At 45.8% G+C, this 21072-nt stretch overlaps 1 protein-coding gene across 1 annotated transcript; it reads left to right on the top strand.

Moving 5' to 3' along the window:
• The first annotated feature begins 396 nt into the window (after positions 1-396).
• On the top strand, positions 397-10660 carry ALOX5AP (arachidonate 5-lipoxygenase activating protein). The gene is made up of 5 exons (XM_084617997.1): positions 397-847; positions 5633-5732; positions 6773-6843; positions 8109-8190; positions 10183-10660. The coding sequence occupies exons 1-5, from the start codon at positions 778-780 to the stop codon at positions 10343-10345; spliced, it is 486 nt and encodes a 161-aa protein (XP_084474123.1). The 5' UTR covers positions 397-777; the 3' UTR covers positions 10346-10660.
• The last annotated feature ends 10412 nt before the right edge of the window (positions 10661-21072 follow it).

The raw sequence follows: 21072 nt of genomic DNA on the forward strand, positions 1-21072 counted from the left end.
TTAGTCTCTAAGGTGCCACAAGTACTCCTTTTCTCTTTCTGAGAACAACTGTAGTTCATTTCTCACACCTGTGCTTGCCACACCTTTCTCCTTTCTGGTTGGGCATGTGGATGGAAAAAATCCAACTTGCTCTTGGTTTATGACTCTGAGGTCTATATGTTATTCCCATGAAAGTCCCTGCAGTAGTGAGAGATTCATAACACAACTGCTGGATTTGTATTCAAGGCTGGTGAGGTGGGTATATGGGAAAATGAAGTAATGACTGGGTCTGACTGTTCAATAATACACTTTTTCTCCTAATATCTCTTATAGTACTGGGACACCAGAAGACACTGACATGGCAACCGCGGCTGCTTTCTTGCAGCCTTAGAGCTCCATTTGCTTTCGACTGGATTTCCTAGAATTGTCACAGCTAATCAAACAGATGACCTTAGGTAACCTGGCTACCCTGCTTTTCGAAGGAGGAGATGTCTCTCTACAGTATTTATCCTCATGGATCAGTGGACAAATTGCCTTAGGTTGCTATGGGCAATATCTGTAGATAAATTTAATCCACACATGGAGGAAAAGGCAGCCAAAGAGCTAGTGAAATATGATCGGCAGCCATGCTGCCCTGATATACTTCTAAATAAGAGGGGCTGTGGTGTCGAGCTGTGAAGCCATCAGAAAGATTTCATGATGCAAGATAAGATAGACCGTCACTTCCTCTTCTTGTGCTTTCTGGGGCTGTGCTGCTGAAGAGGCTACAGAGTCCACTCTGACAAGCCTGCTGCCAAAATGGACCATGAAGTGCTGGGGAGCATTGTCCTCCTAGCAATAGTCAGCCTTATCAGTGTTCTCCAAAATGGTAAGAAAAGAGAACCATTTATTTTAGGGGAAAGAGGAAGCTGAGAAAAAGGGTAAAGAATTCCTAGTATCTATTATGCATTGAATATGAAATGTAAATTGACCTATTTTTAATACATTTTTTTCTCCTATTGTATATGGCTCTGTGGGTATATATGTGTGTGTGTCTATATGAGCAAGCTTGATTTCTGAGCTTCCCTTTTTAGCAGACTGTTTTTTGTGCTAGTGGTTGGCTATATTAGCAGTGACATGATACCGATCTTTGGTTTACTATAGTAAGTTTATTAAATATATATCAGTATTAGCAGCCACTATCTGCACCTCTGTAAATATGTTCAAGAGCAGAGACCTGGTTTTGGATGTGGAAGAGGTTGTGCAATTGAGCGACTGACATGAAACATGGATCAGATCCTCAGCGGGTGTAAATGAGTATGATCAATCGTACTGAACTGAATTATACCAGCAAAAGTTCTAGCCTGGTTACTTTTTCAGGTTAACTAGTTACCCTACTTTCCTGAAACTCATTCTTCAGTCTTTCAGTTTGCTAGTTTTAACCCTTTCATGGCTGAGAATGTTCTAAATGTCCTTCATCAGAGGAATCTGATATTTCAGAGCTTATCTTATTCTATCTCTTTAGCTCAGTTTTTTTTTAAGGTTCCTTAGGCAAACTAAATGTTTTTCTTCTGCAAACTTTTTACTTGGCACTCATGTCTTATACCTATTCGATCCCCTAAAACTTGACCCAGGATACACACAGATGCGTGACTTTTTACAAAAACGATTTCATTTATGTTGCCCCACGTTCAAGGAGAATTGTGAGGTGGCAACCTGAGATGTGGATACCTGGACTCCTCATTATGGGCCTGATCCAAAGCCCTCTGACGTCAGTAGGAAGACAACCCTGGTGCTAAATAGACTTTGGATCAGGCACCGCGTGCAGCTTTAGGAACTGGATTCATGTCGGGGTAGTTCATTCTTGGGCTGCAGGGGCGGGTGCAGCAAAAGCAGGGGTGGAACAGTCGGAGTGAAAATGCAGCTGAGCAGCCCTACAGGGAGCTCTTATCTCTCACAAAAGCAAAGCGTTTGTGGGTTAGACCCAAATACTGCCTTCAGAGGAAGGCACTAAGCACTTGCAGGAACAGGCTCTCAGATGATGATCTTGGAGCAGGGACAGGGCCTTGCTCTGTTTTGTACAGCACTAGCAAGTAAATTACCATCATTAAGTGTGGATGTGCATTCACATTTCATGGCCAAATTTGGCACATCCATTAATACATGTGCCCAGCTGTGTTTCCAGTTATTTTACCAGAGGAGTTTGGGGAGCCATAGTCTAATGACCTATATATTTCCAATACAATTCCTTTAGTTAATCCATCCAGGAAACTTGTCTGTTCTTGTTCCACTCCATGCACATTTTATATAGCATTGAAATCTGACCATCAGATTATTGAGCCAAATCCTTGGGTCTGGCAAGAACTATGCTTGGCACAGGATCTAGGGTAAGACAAGTTGCGGGGCGGGAAGGGGAAATGTGGTTTGAAAGCCATCTTTCCCCTCCCCTGCTCCTGGGGGCGGCAGGGTTTAATTTGGCTCCTGGTGCAAATTAGAACTGTGTGAAGGGTGCTATGGTCACACCTTGGCACACCCCGGCACAGCCATATGACAAGTGGTGAGGGGGTGTGCAGTAGATCTCTACCGGTGAGTCTTCCCCTGTATCCTCTTTGCTTCACAAAGTGTCACAAAGGAGACGGAGCAGGAACCAAGGTGTGTAACCCGTGTGTGTGTAAAAATAAATGCATAATCATAAAAGTGATAAAGTGAGCTAAATTTGCATTTCATACCCAGAACCACCACTACCCCATAGTTACCTACGAGGTCACACAAAGGAAAATGGGATTCCTTGGAACGTGTTCAGATATTATTATCACATACTCAGGGCACGCAGCACACTGTACTTGACCCCTGTGTGTAACTCCCAATGGTTCCGTCTCTGTGTTCTGTTGCAGCTCTCTGCCACCAGTCAAGGGCTGTGTAAGGGCAGACTTGCACACCTTCCTCCTCCCCCAAAGTCTTTTATCTATGGGGTTTTTTGAACCTGGACTGATAGCCCTATAATGAAAGTGATGATAAATGTAGTAAAAATAGCTAATAGGAATATGAGATAAAAAAAACAAGCAACACCCATGGGAGAAGTTATGTTAATGTTCCAGTCCAGCAAAGTTCTTAGGCATGTTTGCGTGGTTCCATTTGGATGATAAATCAGTTTCACACAGAAATATACATAGAAAAGTCCTGTTTCCCTGAACAGCAGTAGAAACATACATTACACAAGCTGTTCCAGAAATCCCAAGCCAGCTTCTTCAGCCAGCACTGTGCCCAAGCAGAGGCAGTCTCTCTGCCTCTGCTTCTTAACAAGGCCATATGGCAACTGTGTCTATCTATCTTAGAGTTTTCTATTGCCACTCATCACCACAGCACCTGAACACCTTCCATGTAAAATAGATAGCAATAATGAAGTCCCAAGTGGACTTCAATGGAGTCTCTTTGGCATTTCTGCCTTTACGGGGGCAGAATTTTAATTGGGGTAGGCTGGGCTGGGACTTTTTGGGAAGGAGAGGAAGGGGGTTCAATGGGTTGTTAAAGGTGTTTGTATTGTGAATGTCACTTGTGGTGGACAGGCTGTCTCAAAGAGAGAGGTTTTGCAGTATTTCCTAAAGATGATCAGACTCTGGATTCATCTGATCTCCTTTGTAAGTGTTTCATAGATGAATCCCCTCAACAGAGAGAGCTTTGTCCCCAGCTCTCCCATGCTTCATCCTGGGCTTTGAGATCTGCCGTGTCCCAGAAGGATGTATCAGTCACAGAGGTTCAAGACTGAAATTAATTCTTTGATGTGTCTGGGGCTTGATCCATTAATTGCTTGGAAAATTGGGACCACAGCCTTAAACTGGCATTGGAAGCTAACTGGGCACCAGTGGTCAAATGTGGGCACAGGCCTGAAGTTCTCACAGTGGCCTGTGCCATGTAGGGGGGCAGCCACATTCGGCACCAGCTGGAGCCTATAAATTGTCTTCATATTCAACTTCATGTACAGTGAGTTACAGAAATCCAGCCTGGAGACGACAAATGCACAGATCATTGTGGCCTGATTCATGAGGAAGGGGTGAAGTTTCCCAGCAAGCTGGAGATGAAAGAAAGTATTCTTGGCAACTGATGCTATCTGGTCGTCCACGCTTAGCGAGGAGTTGGCCAGGACCCAGAGGCTTCACACCACTTTCATGAATAGGAGCTGCATGCTTTCAGTGGAGACAATGTCTGGGCCAAGTGTTTCACCTTTCCAGCCAGCATCACTTCATTCTGACCTGGGAACCCCCATTAGCACCATACCCTCCCCTTGGCCACATGGACCTAGCTCCCTCCTTTGTGTCCAGATGTTGTGCACTGCTCCAGGGTTTCAGATGTGCCTAATGTTGGGAACAAAGGAAAGTGCTTTAGCACACCCATTTATTTTAAGAAGTCTGTGATTCCATACAAGGCCCCTGATGGCAGGCCAGCCAGCACCTTTTTGGCATAACACTACATCCATCTGTCATTGCTGAATTTCTCTTATGACTCATGTCAAAGTGTGGCAGTGGATGCCCTCCCAGGATGTACAAGCGTCAGCATTTAAAAACCAGTTGGATCTTTGATCCTCATGGAAAGCAGGCTTTTCAGGCAGGTAGATACCTGATATTGCAAAAAGCTAGATGTGACTCTAGTGTCTAGTAGTAAATTTAAATCTGTGTCCGTTTATAAATTAGCAAAATTTTTAGGGTGGGACAAGTGAGGACGTGTAAAAGAAAAATCTGTTCCACTTTTTTGGAAGGGTTCATGGTAGAGGTCCTTTGAGATCCAACAAAAGCCCAAAATCATTCAGGGATGTGTGTTTGAGATCTCTGTACCATAGATGTAGAACACAGATTACTGATACCTAAGAGCCAAATCCTCAGGTTCCTTCTCAGCTTTTCTTCACCCCTTACTGAGAGGAACTTTCACTTATTTATGTGGAAATTTCCCAGATTAAGGGCTAAGTAAAAGCTGAGTATAGCTGCTCCTCAGACCCCGGTTTCCACCCAAATGAATGGAAATGAGAATCTACCACACATTGGTCACTGTGATATAGCTAAGCTTTGATCTTCACTCCATCAGTTATGGCCATTTCCTCTGCAGGTGCCTGCCTTAGCAAAACCAGCTCAAATCAGCTGTGTTGTTAATCCAGCCTTGAGACAGTGCAGTGATTAGTAATCCCATATGGAAGCCAATGAGATAAAGGGCAAAAAACCCTCCATATTGCCGGGGAGGGGACGGATTCTCAGATCTCAGTAAAATCTGATGTCTCTTCCAATGAGAGGTGAGAGTTGGGCTTTACAGAACATGTCAGGAATGTGAAAGGTAACTCAGGGAAGGGTTTGATGCATGTTCCTCCAGTTTGGATATGAAGCTGTGTGATGTGGACACAAAATAGCAAATAAACTTTTTCCTTTGTGAGCACCAGGCTCAGAAGTGAGGCCCCCCAGAAAAACGTGTAGGCACTTCAGAAGGGACTCCATGTCACATTTGTGAACTAAAACACTTGGTTAAACCTAGACGAGAATGTGTTGGCCCGAATTCTGCTCCTGTTTACACCAGCACAACCTTGTGGTGCCAAGAGGGATACAGGGCTGTCGAGTGAAGAACCCAGCCCGTTATACTAAGCATGCACGTGTCCAGTTTAACCCTCAAACCAAACCCTGCCTTTCTTTAACAGCCTTTTTTGCAACCAAAGTGGAGCATGAAAGCAAGAACTATAATGGCAAGAGTTTCCAGCGGGTTGGATCTTCTGCCTTTGACCGTGTCTTCACTGCCAAGTGAGTATGCAAACCACGTAGGAGGGGCAGGGAAGAGAGCAAGACCTTTGCTGTTGAGTTTAATCTTTGCCTTCGTTTGTGGCCTGATTCAAAGTCCACTGAAAGTCAATGGAAAGGCCTCACTGATGTCGGATCAGGCCCTTGTACTTTATTATCATTATTATTTATTTTATAATTGTGCTTCAGGGCGCCAACCAAGATCTGGAATCTATTGTAGTAGGTATTGCACAAGCACATAGTGAGAAAGAGTCTCTGCCACAAAGAGTCTACAGGCTAAACAGGCAAGATAGAGGTACAGAGAGGTGAACTGACCAACAGGAGGTCAGTAGCAGAGTGGGGAATAGAATTCTGGTCTCTCGAGTCCCTGACCCGTGCTCTAGCCACTAGGCGAGCCTGCTTTGTTCTTGTGGTCACTTGTGATCGTTTTTGAAAAGGGGAATTTCACTACCACCCAAGAAAGAAAAGAAAATTAAATAATTATTTATTATTTGTTAAGCACTGGCAATGTGCTCTGTACTTTACGATGCATAAATATACACCCCATGTGGGTGTGTATCCCAGAACCTATAAAGGAATATTTCCCTCTACAGCGACATTCCCTTATGAACAAAGTGGCATAAATAATTCCTTTTTATTAAGCTATAGAAAAAAACACAGGCAGATTTCACAAGAGCCTCGTCTTTGCTGTGATTCCCGTTCTCTCTTTTGCCTTATTATTGAGTTTTGAGTGTCAGTAATTTGATTAATATGGACCGGGACTACAAGAGTTGCCCAAGCTGATACAGTGCATCAGGCATTGAATATATGAGACATGATTAACCATGGCAGTTCAGGAGATGGATTTCACACACGCCATCCATTTTGCACTGCTGTCTATTTCTGACGTGGTGGATGGATGCCACCCCTCGTTGTCCCGATGTAACAGGGAGGTAAATCTCCAGATGCTTCATATGTAAGCTGGTAGCTGTGTTTCTGAGGCAGAAGGATATTTTTCCTGTTCTCAGTCTGTTTTTAACTCCCCCTTTTTAATTCCTTCCTAGCCAAAACTGCAGAGATGCATACCCAACGTTTCTTGTTGTGCTTTGGTGTGCTGGGCTGCTTTGTAGCCAAGGTAACATGTACTTCAGCTCTCTCTCTCTCTCTCTCTCTATATATATATATAAACATATATAATTTGTGTGTCTTCTGAGGCTCAGTTTAATATTGTCACTTAAAAAGGCTCGTGACCTGACCCCTCCTCCCCACACTTCAGCAAGGGACAGACTGAGGTTACTCTGCCAGACTGCAGAGAGGAAAGGCCTGCAGCCTCGAGTTATTAACGTATTAGCTGTTCACTCTCCTGTGAGCTGCATTACAGACAGGGATGTCTCACGGTGAAACATGGCCCAGATTGGTCAGGAACCTGGGGTCCCAGTTCCTAGCTGTGGGGTGGACGAGGCAGTGAGGGTTTCTAATGGAAGCGTGGTTATTTTGGGAGACCCCTTTCAGAGCACCGGGCCCAGAGTAGCCAATCCATTCACTCTTCTATAATCCACCACTGGTGGAAGATTGGAAGGACACTGCCAGAGGAGATTTGTGCTGTCAGGGAAATGGTGCCCAGCATGTAGGGGTGTTTGCGAAAGCTGCATTGCTCATTGCTGCCTTCTAGACTAGCCTTCATTTCTGAGCGCCCAGTTCAACAAGGGGCTTACTCATGTGCCTAACTTTAACCACGTGAGTAGCAGTCCCATTGAATTCCGTAGGAGTATTCATATGCTTAAAGTCAAGCACGCACTTGAGTGCCTTGCTGAACCCGGGGGTAAGTCATTGTTTCTGAGTGACAGAAGTCTCTTGGCTGGGGTCAGGTAGGGGCTTGGCCTGCTGGCCTGGGAAAAGCCAGTGTTAAAACACAAAGAAAACCCTTTTTGTGCTGAAAACTCAATTTCGGACCATACGGTGCCTGGCCTGCTGCTGGGGTAGTGCAGTGACCTGCTGCCCCATACTCGGGGCTTCTGGGGAAACCAGAACATATGCCAGATTGTGCTCTTGGGCACGTGCAGTGCAGCGCTCTTTGACGAGCAGAGCATGGCCCTGCGTGTGGGCCCGGCACTGGTCCTCACGCGGGAGCACTCCTATTGACTTTAATGGGCATAACTGAGGGCAGAATTTGGCCCACAATATTTTCTGCAAAGATGGCGGGAAATATCATGCAATTCTCCACAGAATTTATTTTCTTCAATTTCTGGGTCCCACTGCTCGTCCAGCTTCTCAGAATACAGGCTTTCCCCAGTTTTCCTATCCAGCATGAACAGCAATATGGACCTCTATGGATAATGAGGCCTACATGGGAGACTTGGATGGTAGTTTGCAATATGTGTTGCTTTATCTTCCTTTCAGCTGCTGCTGCCTTTGCTGGAATGATGTACTTGTTTGTGAGACAAAAGTACTTTGTTGGCTATCTGGGAGAGAGGACACAAAGGTAAGAATTCACTGGAGCTTTTTACAAGTGTTTTGGGTGATAAACATTTTCATGGGTAGGGCATCTTGACACCGTTCTTGTTCAGTATGTATGTGGGTACATTTTCACTCCAGAGTTAACTTGAGTTATCTACAGTTGAGTTATTCCTCTCAAGTTAGTCTAGCTCAAGTGATAGCGGCCACACTGTGAAACAACACTGGAATTGCTGTGTCCACACTAGCACTATGTTCACTCATTTATGACACTAAGACTTCTGGGGGCCCATCCCATGGTTCTTAGCGCTGTAGTAAGATGAAACACTCTATGAATTCTTGTCTGAACTTGTCTGTCCTTTCTGGGCACAAAGGGGTACTTTGTGAGAAGGCATCGGAGGACGAGCAGCACTCAAGCGGCCCGCATTCACACTGCAGAGTGGTTGTGTTAGCAGCAGATGAGTTGTGCTAACTCCAGCTTTATACTGTACTCCCTGGCAGGCCAGCCAACTCAAGTTAAAAACACCGCTGTGCTCAAATTAAGGGTTTGTGCGTGTGGATGGAAGTAGTTAGAGGCAACACTCGAGCTATCACTTGAGTTAGCTTTGCCGTGAAGACAAGCCCTATTTCTGCCTACCCCACCTGGTGTGTTTGAATGACTTACCCAGTGTCTGGTTGAGACTGAGCTTGGATGAGGGCAAAATGGCTGAAGCTCAACCCAGACAAGATTAGGGATAAGTCTATTTTGAATGACTTAAGATGGAGCAGAATATGTTTGCCTGCTTCTTAAGCAGTGTTTCATGTTAGGAGCACCCTAGAGCTCTGTAGTCAGGCCTGGAGATTAAGGTGGTGTTTTGATCGATGAAATCCTAAATGGCCTGGAACCTGCCTAACTGAGATGCCGCCTCTCTCTCCCTGTGTTCCACTTGGTAGAGGTGCTAGAGCTAATGGGCCCCTGGTTTGAGAGGGCTGTTTCAAAACATTTTCCATGTGGGGTTCTTGACTCTGCCACACATACCCCTGCCCTGGTGCTAAAATAGCCTGGATTTGTTAACCTTCAGGTCTTGTCCATCTATTCTGGAGCCAGTCTGGATCGGTAGCAGTAGGTTATTGCATTTTTGATCAATTGTGTATAAGTGCCCAGAGTTTACAACTAAAGGAATAAATAAAACAAAGTACAGGGTCCACTTTTCCATCGCTATCTCCCATTAGTTTTACACACCTGCATTGACAGTCTGATCCCACTGGTAGTTTAAAGAAAGAAGAGGTTTGTTTACTGGATTATCTCACATAAAGTAAATAAAACCAAAAAAACAGATGCTCAAGTACATATTGGAATAGAAAAATTACACAGAGCAGCACCTGGGCTGGGTAGAGCCCCACGATGCTGGAGTGGAGTAAGGGAGCTGATTTTTCTATCATCTTACTATTCTTTTCTTTGTTAATAAAGCAAAACTCTGGGAACAGGGGAGTTTGGAGTTGACACACAGTGTGGACTGTGTTTGCAGAGCAGGTGGGAAGACAACTTCTGCTCACAGTGCTATTTCAATATATGCCTGTGTGATTATCTCTCTCCATTTGCAAAGTGAAAGAATAGGGGTCTATTCTCCCGTTGATGTCTACACAGCTCCAATCAGGGTTAATGTGAGTAATATCCAGGTGTACAAAATTGACCCCTGTAAATTTTACATCCCATTAAAATACAAGGTTATTGAATTAGGTTTTAAATATGATCAGAAATTACCATCTCTAATGGCTAAAACGTGTCTCTTAAATGGAGCACTCATTAGTATGAAGAAGCATGAATTCAGCACTGGGGGCCTGACTTGATTTATACCTGTGCATCTCTGCTGAAATTAAAGGGGTTGAAAGGGTGCAAGTCAATGTGGAATTTGGCCCATGGATTTGAGCTTCTGAAGTCTATTTAAAGTGGTTTGAACGACAGTTATAGAGGTTGAGCACTTTTCAAGGAAGGTGATAAATCTTGGTATATTACTTTTCTCTCTCTCTTTCTCCCCAGCACTCCTGGTTACATATTTGGAAAACGCATTATATCATTCCTGTTCTTTATGTCTGTTGCTGGGATCCTCAACTATTATCTTGTCCTCATTTTTGGGAGTGACTTTGAAGTGTATATAAAAACTGTAACCAACACCATCTCCCCACTGCTACTCATTCCTTAATTCTTTGCAGCATTAGCTGTTCAGTGTGTTTTACAGACCAATATCCAAAAGCAGATATAATTCAGCTGTTTACGAAATGAACCTACAAACCCTTTTAGACTGCTGTAAATCTCAGGCTCTATGGGCTTTGTGGTTTGATTTTAACCTTTTTCCTACAACTAAAATGGTTTATTGTGAACAGTCAGTGTGCCCCAGGAAGGGTAATAACTTCCAATTAAATCTTCAGATTAAAAAGGTTTAAAAAAATGAAACAACCAAAAAACCATTTCAGGTGGAACAAAACATTCCATTCTGATTTCAAGCACATTTTAAATGTTTTAAAATTAAAATTGAAGGCAATCTCTAAATGAAAAGTCATTTTGAATGGAAAAATCAACCTGTTTCATTTCAGAACCATTGAGACAAAACTCATCAATTTTTTTGGAATTTTTTCTTTTCTTTTTTTTTTACACCAAAAAATTGGGGAAATTGATATGAATTTGCAAAATGTTTTGGTGTCACTGAATCGTCATTTTCCAGCCAAAAAATGTTTTAGCCGAATTTCATTCATCTTCAGTTGCCATGAAAACCCAGAGCTCAATCCTGCAATCCTCACTTATATACAACGTTCATTGCACTCAGGGGGACCCAAACCCCTAGTAGTGCATGACTGCAGATTGGACCGGAATCTGATTTACCTGAAAGCCTCTGTACAGTGCCAGAGCAGGGCAAATTGCCAGAGGAATGCAAAGGGGCGTTAGTGTAAATGAGACTCCATTATCTCTGAGATTGTTTTGTTTTTGTTTTTAATAAAGCAATCTAAAAAGATGAAAGTGGTTTGTCATGTCGTCTTCATTTAGTGCTTGATCCATCAATGGCAAAACTCCCAGTGAAGTGAAGGGCGGGAGCAGGACTGAGCCCACACTGTAAGCTAATAGCTATGAGCACAATCTAAAGAAGGCATATTGAACAACTCCTGCCCTATTAGTGGATTTAATTCCCTGCTTACAACACTAATAACATGCCCCTACAAGTCAATATCAAGGGATGGTTTGATAAGATGCCAATGTAGGCAAACAGACAAAACTCTCACTTTTTAAAGACTGCTACCATATGAATGCTTAGCTTTTAAAGCTGTCTGATGACGGCATTCAGGGTGAGTAGAGCTCTATTTATAACTCCACTGGGAAAGGCAGAGACTGCTTGCTGTGGAGAGAGAGAGAGGGGGAGAATGAGTTGAGCTGTTTTACAAATGAAATCCCCAGAAAGCAGCTCTCTCTAATGCATATTAGCTTAGGACTTTTATTCTCATCAAATTGCTTGGCTTAGTAGCTTCCAAAGGACTGTTCTACAAATGTAATATTTTCCTTGTTTATGGGGGAAAGATCTTTCATGTTAAACATTTAACACCATTTTACTTATAAAATATGTTATGATCTCTTTAAAGTCAATCAGAGGCATCTGTGTAGCTAACCATTTGCAGCATTATGACACTACATAATTTTTTTCTCCCACTCAGTGCAGGAATTTTAAATGTTAAGCGACTGATTTATTGTCTCTCTCTCCCCCTCTCTCTCCTCACACACACACACACGCACACACACACACACACACATTGACAAAACAGAACAGCATGTATAATATTGATCATACATAATCTAAACACTTTGAGCTTACAGCTCTAGAAAATTTACCTCCTGGTATAGTGCAAATGTTTCTTTCCCTTCCTTAGCTTCAAAACTTCATGACACTCTTCAGATAATTGCTTCACAGTCAGTTTTTCTGCTGCCCCATACCACATTACCTCAGCTGCAGTCACATCATTAGGGTACTCCTGGGGGCATTCTGCTCCAAAAAATAAAAATTCTGCACATAATATTTTAAAATTCTTCACATATAATTTTCAAAATAACACTACACAATCACATCCATTTCAATTATTTTGGTAATTTATTTCAAAATACCTGTCAGTAAGTATGACTGTAACAATACAGACACACACAAAAATTCCCCTGGCAGTAGAGAGTTAAAGAAACCCCTATGACAACCCAGTTCCTCTTTCTCTGCCCCCTTCTTCCCTCCAGAGCCCAGCTCCAGGGGGGCCAGACACCCACAACCCCTCCCCCCAGAGCCCACTTGCGCCCCCCCCCAGCCAATAAACCCAAACCCTCTCCTCCCCAGAGCCCAACAGCGCCCCTCCCCCAGCCCAGGTACCCGCATCCTCCCCCCGGCCCCCCAGAGCCCAGCTGTTCGCCTACCCCCTTGCCCAGACACCCATCCCACTCCCAGAGCCCAGGGATCCAGAGGGAGAAACAGACTAATGCTTGGTCCCAGGCTTGCACAGAGTTTCCTGCGCACTGCCTTCTCCAGAGGCAGAACAGATTGTCTTCACTGAGACTGAAGTGAGGCACATCAGGCCTGGTCTACACTACAAACTTAGATTGACATAAGCCGTGTTAAGTCAATGTAGTAATGTGTGTGTCTACACTACCAAGTCCCTTCCACTGACCTAAGTGGCCTGTAAAGTCAACTTCTGTACACCACCTCCACAAGAGGCATAGCGCTTGATTCGACATCCATGAGTCAACATAGGAATAGTGTAGACACTGCATTGTGTAATTTGTATGAATTAGCCTCCAGGCGGTGTCCCACAGTGCTCCGCTGTAACCGCTCTGGAGAGCACTTTCAGCTCCACTGCACCTCAGCCAGGTACACAGGAAACAGCTGCTCCCCTGTTAAAGCCCAGGGAACTTTTGAATTTTCATTTCCTGTTTGACCAACATAGAGAGCTCGCCAGCACAGCTGATCATGGAGACTCAAGGCCGCAAACGCACTCCAGCATGGAGTACACAGGAGGTGGTGGATCTTATTGCTGTGTGGGGAGAGGAGTCTGTGCAGGGAGAGCTCCAATCCAGCAGAAGAAATGCTGACATCTATGCCAAGATCACACAGGGCATGGGGGAGAAGGGCTACACCAGGGACACGCAGCAATGCCATGTGAAAATAAAGGAACTTCGCCAAGCATACCAGAAGACAAGGGAGGTGAACAGTTGTTCTGGATACTCTGTGGATACCTCCCAGGAGCCACAGGCGACCGCGAGCAACAACAAGGGAGACGTTGACCAGGAGGAGTAGGAGAATGTGAGGCAGGCAAGCAGAGGATCCATTCTCCCCGATAGCCAAGAACTATTTTTAACCCTGGAGCCCATCCCTTCACAGAATCAGTTGGCGGTGGAGCGTGCCGGGGAAGGCACCTCTGGTGAGTGCACATTTCCAATCAAACCCTAGGGGCTACATGTTATTATTTTTTATGTTTAATCTGAACAAAAAAGTAGGTGCAGTGGGTATTGGAGGCCACTCTAGCTACGCAGAGGGTGTTCTCTGGAAAAGACTGTTTATGTGCAGGGGGATGGCCCAGGAATCCGCCATGGAGATCTCTAGGAAGCTTTCATGGAGGTACTCTGCAATCCTTTGCGGAAGGTTTCTGGGAAAGGCTGCCTTATTTTGTCCACCACGGTAGGACACTTTCCCACACCACTCCAGTATTAACTCTGCTGGCCTCACTGCAGCACACATCATTGCAGCATAAGGACCAGGTCTGTACCCAGTGTGACGGGGCAAGGCCAGATGGCTATAGAAAAGTAGTGGGAGATAGATATATTAGCTCCAGGCTAAACAAATCCCTGGTACCAGGTTCAGTGAAATGGCAGCTGCTCCAGGTCAGTTAAGACACCTGGGGGCAATTAAGAACTTTCCAGAAGGCAGGGAGAAGGCTAGGTTGATTGGGACACCTGAAGCCAATCAGGGGCTGGCTGAAACCAGTTAAAAGCCTCCCAGTCAGTCAGGTGGGGGTGCATGTCAGGAGCTGTGGGAGGAAGTTGCGCTGTTGGAGAGACTGAGCAGTACACACCATATCAGACTCAAGAAAGGAGGCCCTGAGATAAGGGTGAAGTGGAGCCTAAGGAAGTGGGGGCTGCTGTGGGGGAAGTAGCCCAGGAAATTGTACATGTCATGTTTCTAAAGGTCAGCTATCATAGCTGATACTATTCGAGTCCCTGGGCTGGAGCTCGGAGTAGAGGGTGGGCCCGGGCTCCCCACCACCACCTTTGCCCCCTGATTAATCACTGAGACTGGGAGACAACAGAGACTCTGCAAGGAAGGATAACTTCTCCTCACCTCCCTCGCTGGCTTATGATGAAAATGGCTCAGTAGACTGTGACCCTTGTCTCTAGAGAAAGAAGGGTTATGTGGAGGGTCACAGTGAGCCTCTGAGGCTAGCGAAATCCGCCAAGAAACGCGGGACCCACGGAGGCAAGGATAGAGCTTTGTCACACCAGACACTTGCAGCATCTGCTCCTTTGCCACCTCTGTTACCCTCAGGAGAGTGATTTCGCATAGGATCCCCTAGAGGAAATGGGGGAAGTTTTCAATGCTAGACCTTAAACCGCAAACAGTTCAACAAGTAATCCCTCCACTGTTTGGTGAAATCTGGGTCACACAACCACGCTTTCCCAAACGTGCCGTGGCTGTGGTTGGAAGGGAATCACTGAGCATTGCCAGCAGCATTGAAAAAAAAAAGGGGTGAGAGGGAGGCAGTTTCCTGTTTGTCTCCCTTCCCCCCCCCCAACCACTTTTGTAAAATAAACAAACTATTTGGGGGGCTTTACAGTGGTGCCTGTCCTCAAGCACCATCCAGGTTTCTAGGGGAAAGGGGCTTTTCTCAAATTCCAACCTGTGCTCCCAAGGATGTCTTCACAAAAGCAGCAGCACAAGACCTCTCGCCCATGCCTCGTGGCCTTACTCACTACGGCTGGAGCAGCAAACCAACTCTTGCAATAGCCAGCGGCTGTGATTACGTTGTGGCTTGCAGTGAAGTGTACTGAGAGGTGCTTTTTTATTAAAAAAATTAACCTTGCACCAGAAACAATGCATGCACTGTCAGTGCTACCCTTGTGCTTTGCATTCCTTGCAGCTGAAACCTTGGATGCTAGAGTCCCTCTGCAGCCTATGCTGAACATGCTGCCGTCATCGCCCAGCGCTATATCCTCCTCCCCACAACGGTCCTATGAGGCCGGGGAGAGGGGGATGGGGAGGTGTTCGGTATCCCTTGCACTCAGCACCAGGGGAGGGTACAAGGACCAGAAGGTGCCCATTTCCACACCTTTGATTGTTATTGCAGTGCATCTCTAAGCAAGCGTTCCTCGTTTCTCCCCCCACAGCTTTATCAGCCCTATTGCCCCAGGTTATCTTACTTTTCTTTGCTGTCTCTGTGTGTTTGTGTGCATAATAAAACTAAACAGACTGAGGAGAAAGGGCTCTTTATTCATTCAACACACGGTGGTTGGTGGGGGTGGAGTTTACAGGGGAGAAGATGCAATGGAGGGGACAGTTTGGTAAGGAACAACACAGATAAGTGTCCCATTACTCTGGCTCATTGCTGAAACTAGTTTTCAAAGTCTCACCGAGACGCAGAGCTCCTTGATGTGCTCTTCTTATTGCCCTGGTGTCTGGCTGCTCAAAATTGGCTGCCAGGTGATCTGCCTCAAGCCCCCACCGCGGTGGAAAGTTTTCTCCCTTCGTTTCACAGACATTATGGAGCACACAGCAGGCAGGGGATATTGCTTTCACTGAAGTCTAACCTAGTAAGCAAACAATGCCAGCGACCTTTTAAATGTTCAAAGGCACATTCCATCACCATTCTGCACTTGCTTAGCCTATGGTTGAACCAGTCCTTACTGCTGTCCAGGCTGCCTGTATACGGCTTCATGAGCAGGGTGACCAGACGTCCCGATAAAATCGGGACTGTCCCGATATTGAGCAGTTTGTCCCGCGTCCCAACCGAAGTACGGTCGGGACGCCATTTGTCCCGATATTTTGTTTCGGGCGCGCCTTTTTTTTTTGGTTACGCGGCGGTGACAGGCTGGAGGAGCGCCTTTTCAATTGTTACACTCACCCAGCACGCCCGGGTCTTCGGCAGCACTTCAGCGGCTGATGGGCTTCGGCGGCATTTCAGCGGCGGGTACTTCACTCTTCATCAGCAAGATTTATTTCCCGCCACCGAATGTGCCAGCTGAGTATAACAATTGAAAAGGCACTCCCCCTGCAGCGGTCCTGATATTTTGGATTTAGCATCTGGTCACCCTATTCATGAGCCATGCAAGCAAGGGGTAGGCTGGGTCTACCAGGATCACAATTGGCGTTTCAACATCACCAATGGTTATTTTGAAGTCTGCAAAGAGAGTCCTGGCTTGCAGCTTTCTGAACAGACCTGTGTTCCTAAAGATGTGTGTGTCATGCACCTTTCCCAACCATGATGTCAGTGAAACTTCCCCTGTGATTCACCAGCACTTTCAATACCATTGAGAAGTCCCCTTTTGGTTTATGTACTCTTTGGCAAGGTGGTCTGGTGCCAAGATAGGGATGTGCATTCCGTCTATTGCCCCACTGCAGTTAGGGAACCCTGCTGAGGCAAAACCATCCACTATGTCCTGCACGTTGCTCAGAGTCACTACCCTTCTTAGCAGAAGTTTGTTGATGGCCCTGCAAACTTCCATCACAACAGATCTCACAGTAGATTTACCCACTCCAAATTGATGCCCCACTGACAGGTAGCAGTCTGGCGTTGCAAGCTTCCACACAGCGATCACCACTCGCTTCTCCACTGTCAGAGCAGCTCTCATTTTAGTATTGCTGCACTTCAGGGCTGGGGAAAGCTCTTCACACTGATCCTGGAAAGTGGCCTTATGCATTCAAAAGTTCTGCAGCCACTGCTCGTCAGTGCTTGTTTCCCAGGCCCAGAAATGGCGCTCAACCGTGTCAAGGTGATGCGTGATGGTCGCCAGCAACTGCGAACTGCTCTGCTCTATGTCTTCCAGCAGGGCTTCTTACGTGGCATCACATTGTTCCACGTGGCGGCTCCTGCATCAGCTGTGTAAATACCACAGGATACGGCGCGCGGTGTTTGTAATGCTCACAACAACAGTGTACAGCTGAACGGTGTCCATGCTTTTAGTGCTATGGCGTCCATGCAGGTAACCCAGGCTTATGAAGAAAGGCTTGGTTTGTTTGCTGTTCATTTCAGGGAGTGGGGGAGATAAGTGCATCATGGGAGGCTAACACCATGTTCCCATAACCACCCATGCCAATGTTTTGGTCCCATAAGGCATTGCAAGCCCAACCCAAAATTCTACTCGTCTGTGTCTACATGCACTGTGGGATAGCTACCCACAGTGCAGTGCTCCATGCGTCAATGCAAGCCCTGTTAGTCAGGATGCACTCTGCCGACACAATGAGCATAATGTGGACACGCCAGATCAACTTGCTTAAATCAGAGGCTCGATGTTGACTTACATGAAGTTGACTTAACTTTGTAGTGTAGACATGGCCAGACAATTATTTCTCTTGTACTAGTAAATATTTAGTAAATCAGCACCTTTTTGAGAGCAAAAGAAATTAACTGTGGAAGAGACCTAGCACGCATAAAGAAGGATTCTGACAATGGTCACAAACACATAAGAGGCTCCTGAGCTCATTATGTAAATTCTGCTCTGAGTGGCGCATTGTGTTTTACATTTCCAGGCGTGCCTTTGATTGGTTTTGCCTTTTTCCTCTTTCTGTGAAAAAAAATCAAATACCATTGTTACTCAGACTCGCCCTGCCTAACTAGAGAGATCTGCAGGCTTTTTCCCCCCCAGCCAAACAAACCACCCTTTTGCAGAGTGTGCGTGCTGTAGCATCTACTGTACCAGGTTCTTAGCAAGCCTGAAGCACCAGGCCGCATACAGAAATGCAAATAGAACTATCTGTTAGCACATACGCTTATCAAAATAGTCTGTGTACATCCTTTTTTATTGTAGTAAATATCAAACCACCTCGGGGCTCTCTCTGAATCCTTCGTTGTACTAGGAAGAAGCCAAAGAGTTCACTCTCAAGTCACAAAGAAAACCATTTACAATGGTAGAAACTGGGGCTATAGGAAGCTGGTTTTGTTCTGATGAGAAGCTGAAGCACAAAACAGTGAAGAGATTATAGTAGGAAACTCTGGCCCTGTAGAACAAAACTCCTTTGAGAACTCCTAAGGGAGTCAAGACCTGTCCACCCTGGTGCTAAGCCAACCTGAAGTTCAGAATGTTTTTCACTAACAGTGTAGCCAAGTTCAGTGTATTTGCTTCCAAGGGCAGTTTCAGATGTCCACATGAGCCTTCCAGGAGCTTCTGAAGCAACTCACTGAGATTCCTATACATTCTTCCATTTGTGGGGCATAGTTAGTCCCCTGTCCCAGTTGTCAAAGAAACCAAGGGTCTCAGCTTCTTATCCCATAGATCTCAAGCCATCCATGCCCCTCTTCTCTCCTCGGAGCTCTGATGCACCTGAAGATGTTGAACCTCTGGTCTGTTACAAAGATCTAAATCCTGGGTAACTCAACTGATTTCAGTGGAGTTACCTGGGATCAGGGCTGGATTTACACCTTACGCACCTGTTGGCACTGCATCTTCAGCACCCCCCTGCCTCCCCATGTGGCCCTGCCTGGAACCCCCCTCCTGTGTCCCCACTTGGCCCTGTGACCCCCTCAGCCCTGTGTGGCCCACTCTGCCTCCAAACTTGGCTCCAAGAAGGCTGCTGTGACTTTTCACTTGAGGAAAAAATGCACCCGCCACCCGCCTGCTAGCTGTTTGCTGCCACCACGAGACCAGTCAGCCTCAACCCATGCTGGTTCTGGTGCCACAGTGGCCTCCGATGGGTGAAAGGCATATCTTCAGTACATTTTCTGGAGAAAAAAAATTCTGCCTCCCTTAGACAAGAGTTCTGCGCATGCTGCAAATGTCACCTAAGGGGAAGGGGCACAACGTGAGACAAGCGGTGTGTGGGGCGTGTCAGCAGGGGATGGGGCAGATCAGGAGGCTCCCTCCTTCCTGAGAACTCCTCAGTGTGGCCAGCGGCAACAGGGCAGCAAAATAGCCCAAAATACCACAATTTGCAACTGCTAAAAACTCGGGCAACTGACAGCTAAAAATAGCCCAGAATGGGCTTCAGATAATTACCCAGGATTCCAGGCAGCTGTGTACGGCTCATGCTGATAAGCAGGCACTGCCATGATTTTATTAGTACGGGTACCCGAGCTAGCGAGATTAAAGGTTGCTCAGGTATGTCTCCACGAGCTGCAATCCCACCCTGTGGTTGCGGTGTACACATACCCTAAATGTCAAAGGACTTTCAAGAAAGTGAGGAAAGAAGGTGGCTCAGAAGGAGACTGGCAATAGCTGATGTACCACATGGCACTTGTGATTGTCCAGCAAAGGCCTGGCCCCACACACAGATTTTGAACCGCTTTAGCGATATCCGTTTAGAAAGAGCAGTACAATCCCCACTGTGGATGCATTTATACTGGTATCTAGGTGCTTCTATCAGTATAGTATAAATATTCTCCTAACTTTAAGCACCTTCATATCAGCGTTGTGGCAACCGTCCATCTCAAGAAACAATAGTGTAAGCACCAAAGCAGCTCAGTTACGATGTGTCTTGGTGCAGCATTGCAAGCAGCTAAAAAGTCCAATTCTCGAGTGACTATCCTTGCCACAGATAATGCAAGTGCAAAGCGCAGGGCCAGAGGAAGCCAGCCAGTATAACTGTGGTCACAGTTTAACTATGTCATACTGGTTTTCTAAACAGACTATCATTGTTTGTATTGTGGTGGTGCCTCGGTGCTCTAGGCCTGGACCAGGACCTCATTGTGCTGGGTGCTGTATAAACACAGAACAAAAAGACAATCCCTGCCCCAACGTTTAGCTTACAGTCTACATAAACAGTTATAGTTACAGTGGTACAAAAAACAGCATGTAGACCAGCTACTATGATTTCCTACCTTTTTTGCCAGATTCCTAGCTTCCCAATCCTCTGCAAATCAACCTTTGCACTATGCAGTCAGTTGACTTCCGATGAAGTGAGCTGTAGCTCACGAAAGCTCATGCTCAAATAAATTGGTTAGTCTCTAAGGTGCCACAAGTACTCCTTTTCTTTTTGTCTCAGCTAAGTTTCTCAAGTCTCTGAAGCCTGGTGAAGCGGCATAGCACACAAATTGGAACTTGGACATTTGGTTTGTTATTTTTTACCTGTTCAGACTTGTTTTTCACCATGGAGCCAGAATACATTTAACAAAAACAGTGGCTTTAAAAAAATCACCCTCTTCAGGGTGGGATTTGCAAAAGTGCTCAGTGTTGGCCTAGCTCTGTTCCTGTTGAAGTTAATAGTAAAACTCCCATTGACTTCAGTGGGATCAGGGTTAGACCAATGCTGAGGGCTTTGAAAGTAGATGAAAGGATGATACAGAATGTGAATAAAAGTAAAATGATTCCCTGGATGATTGTAAAGCTTCTGACTTAGTCCCATGTTCCAGCCAAAGTACTGGCTGGACAGCAGTACTAAAATTCCCCTGGAAAACCATCTGTACTGCGTGTTTACACCAGCAGGGGCCAGAGTGTGCAAAATGCACATGGCGCTCAGTAAGGACCCAGTGGGAGCTCCTCAGAGGGCACAATCCCTCGCCCAGCTTCCCAGTATATAGGAAGAAGCGTACGTGCTGCACCATTGCTTTGGATAACGCAGCCTCTGCTTCTCCCATTGCCGTCAGATGGTTCCATAGGCCAGAGAGGGCGGGAAATAGTCATGGCCCTGGCTCCTTTCTGTCTCTTTTAAGGGTGATGTGGGTCCCCATGAGGTGCTAGGAGGAAGCAGTCCCTGCACTGCTCCAA

Source organism: Lepidochelys olivacea (genome assembly GCF_965140295.1).
Source record: "Lepidochelys olivacea isolate rLepOli2 genome assembly, chromosome: 1".
NCBI lineage: Eukaryota > Metazoa > Chordata > Testudines > Cheloniidae > Lepidochelys > Lepidochelys olivacea.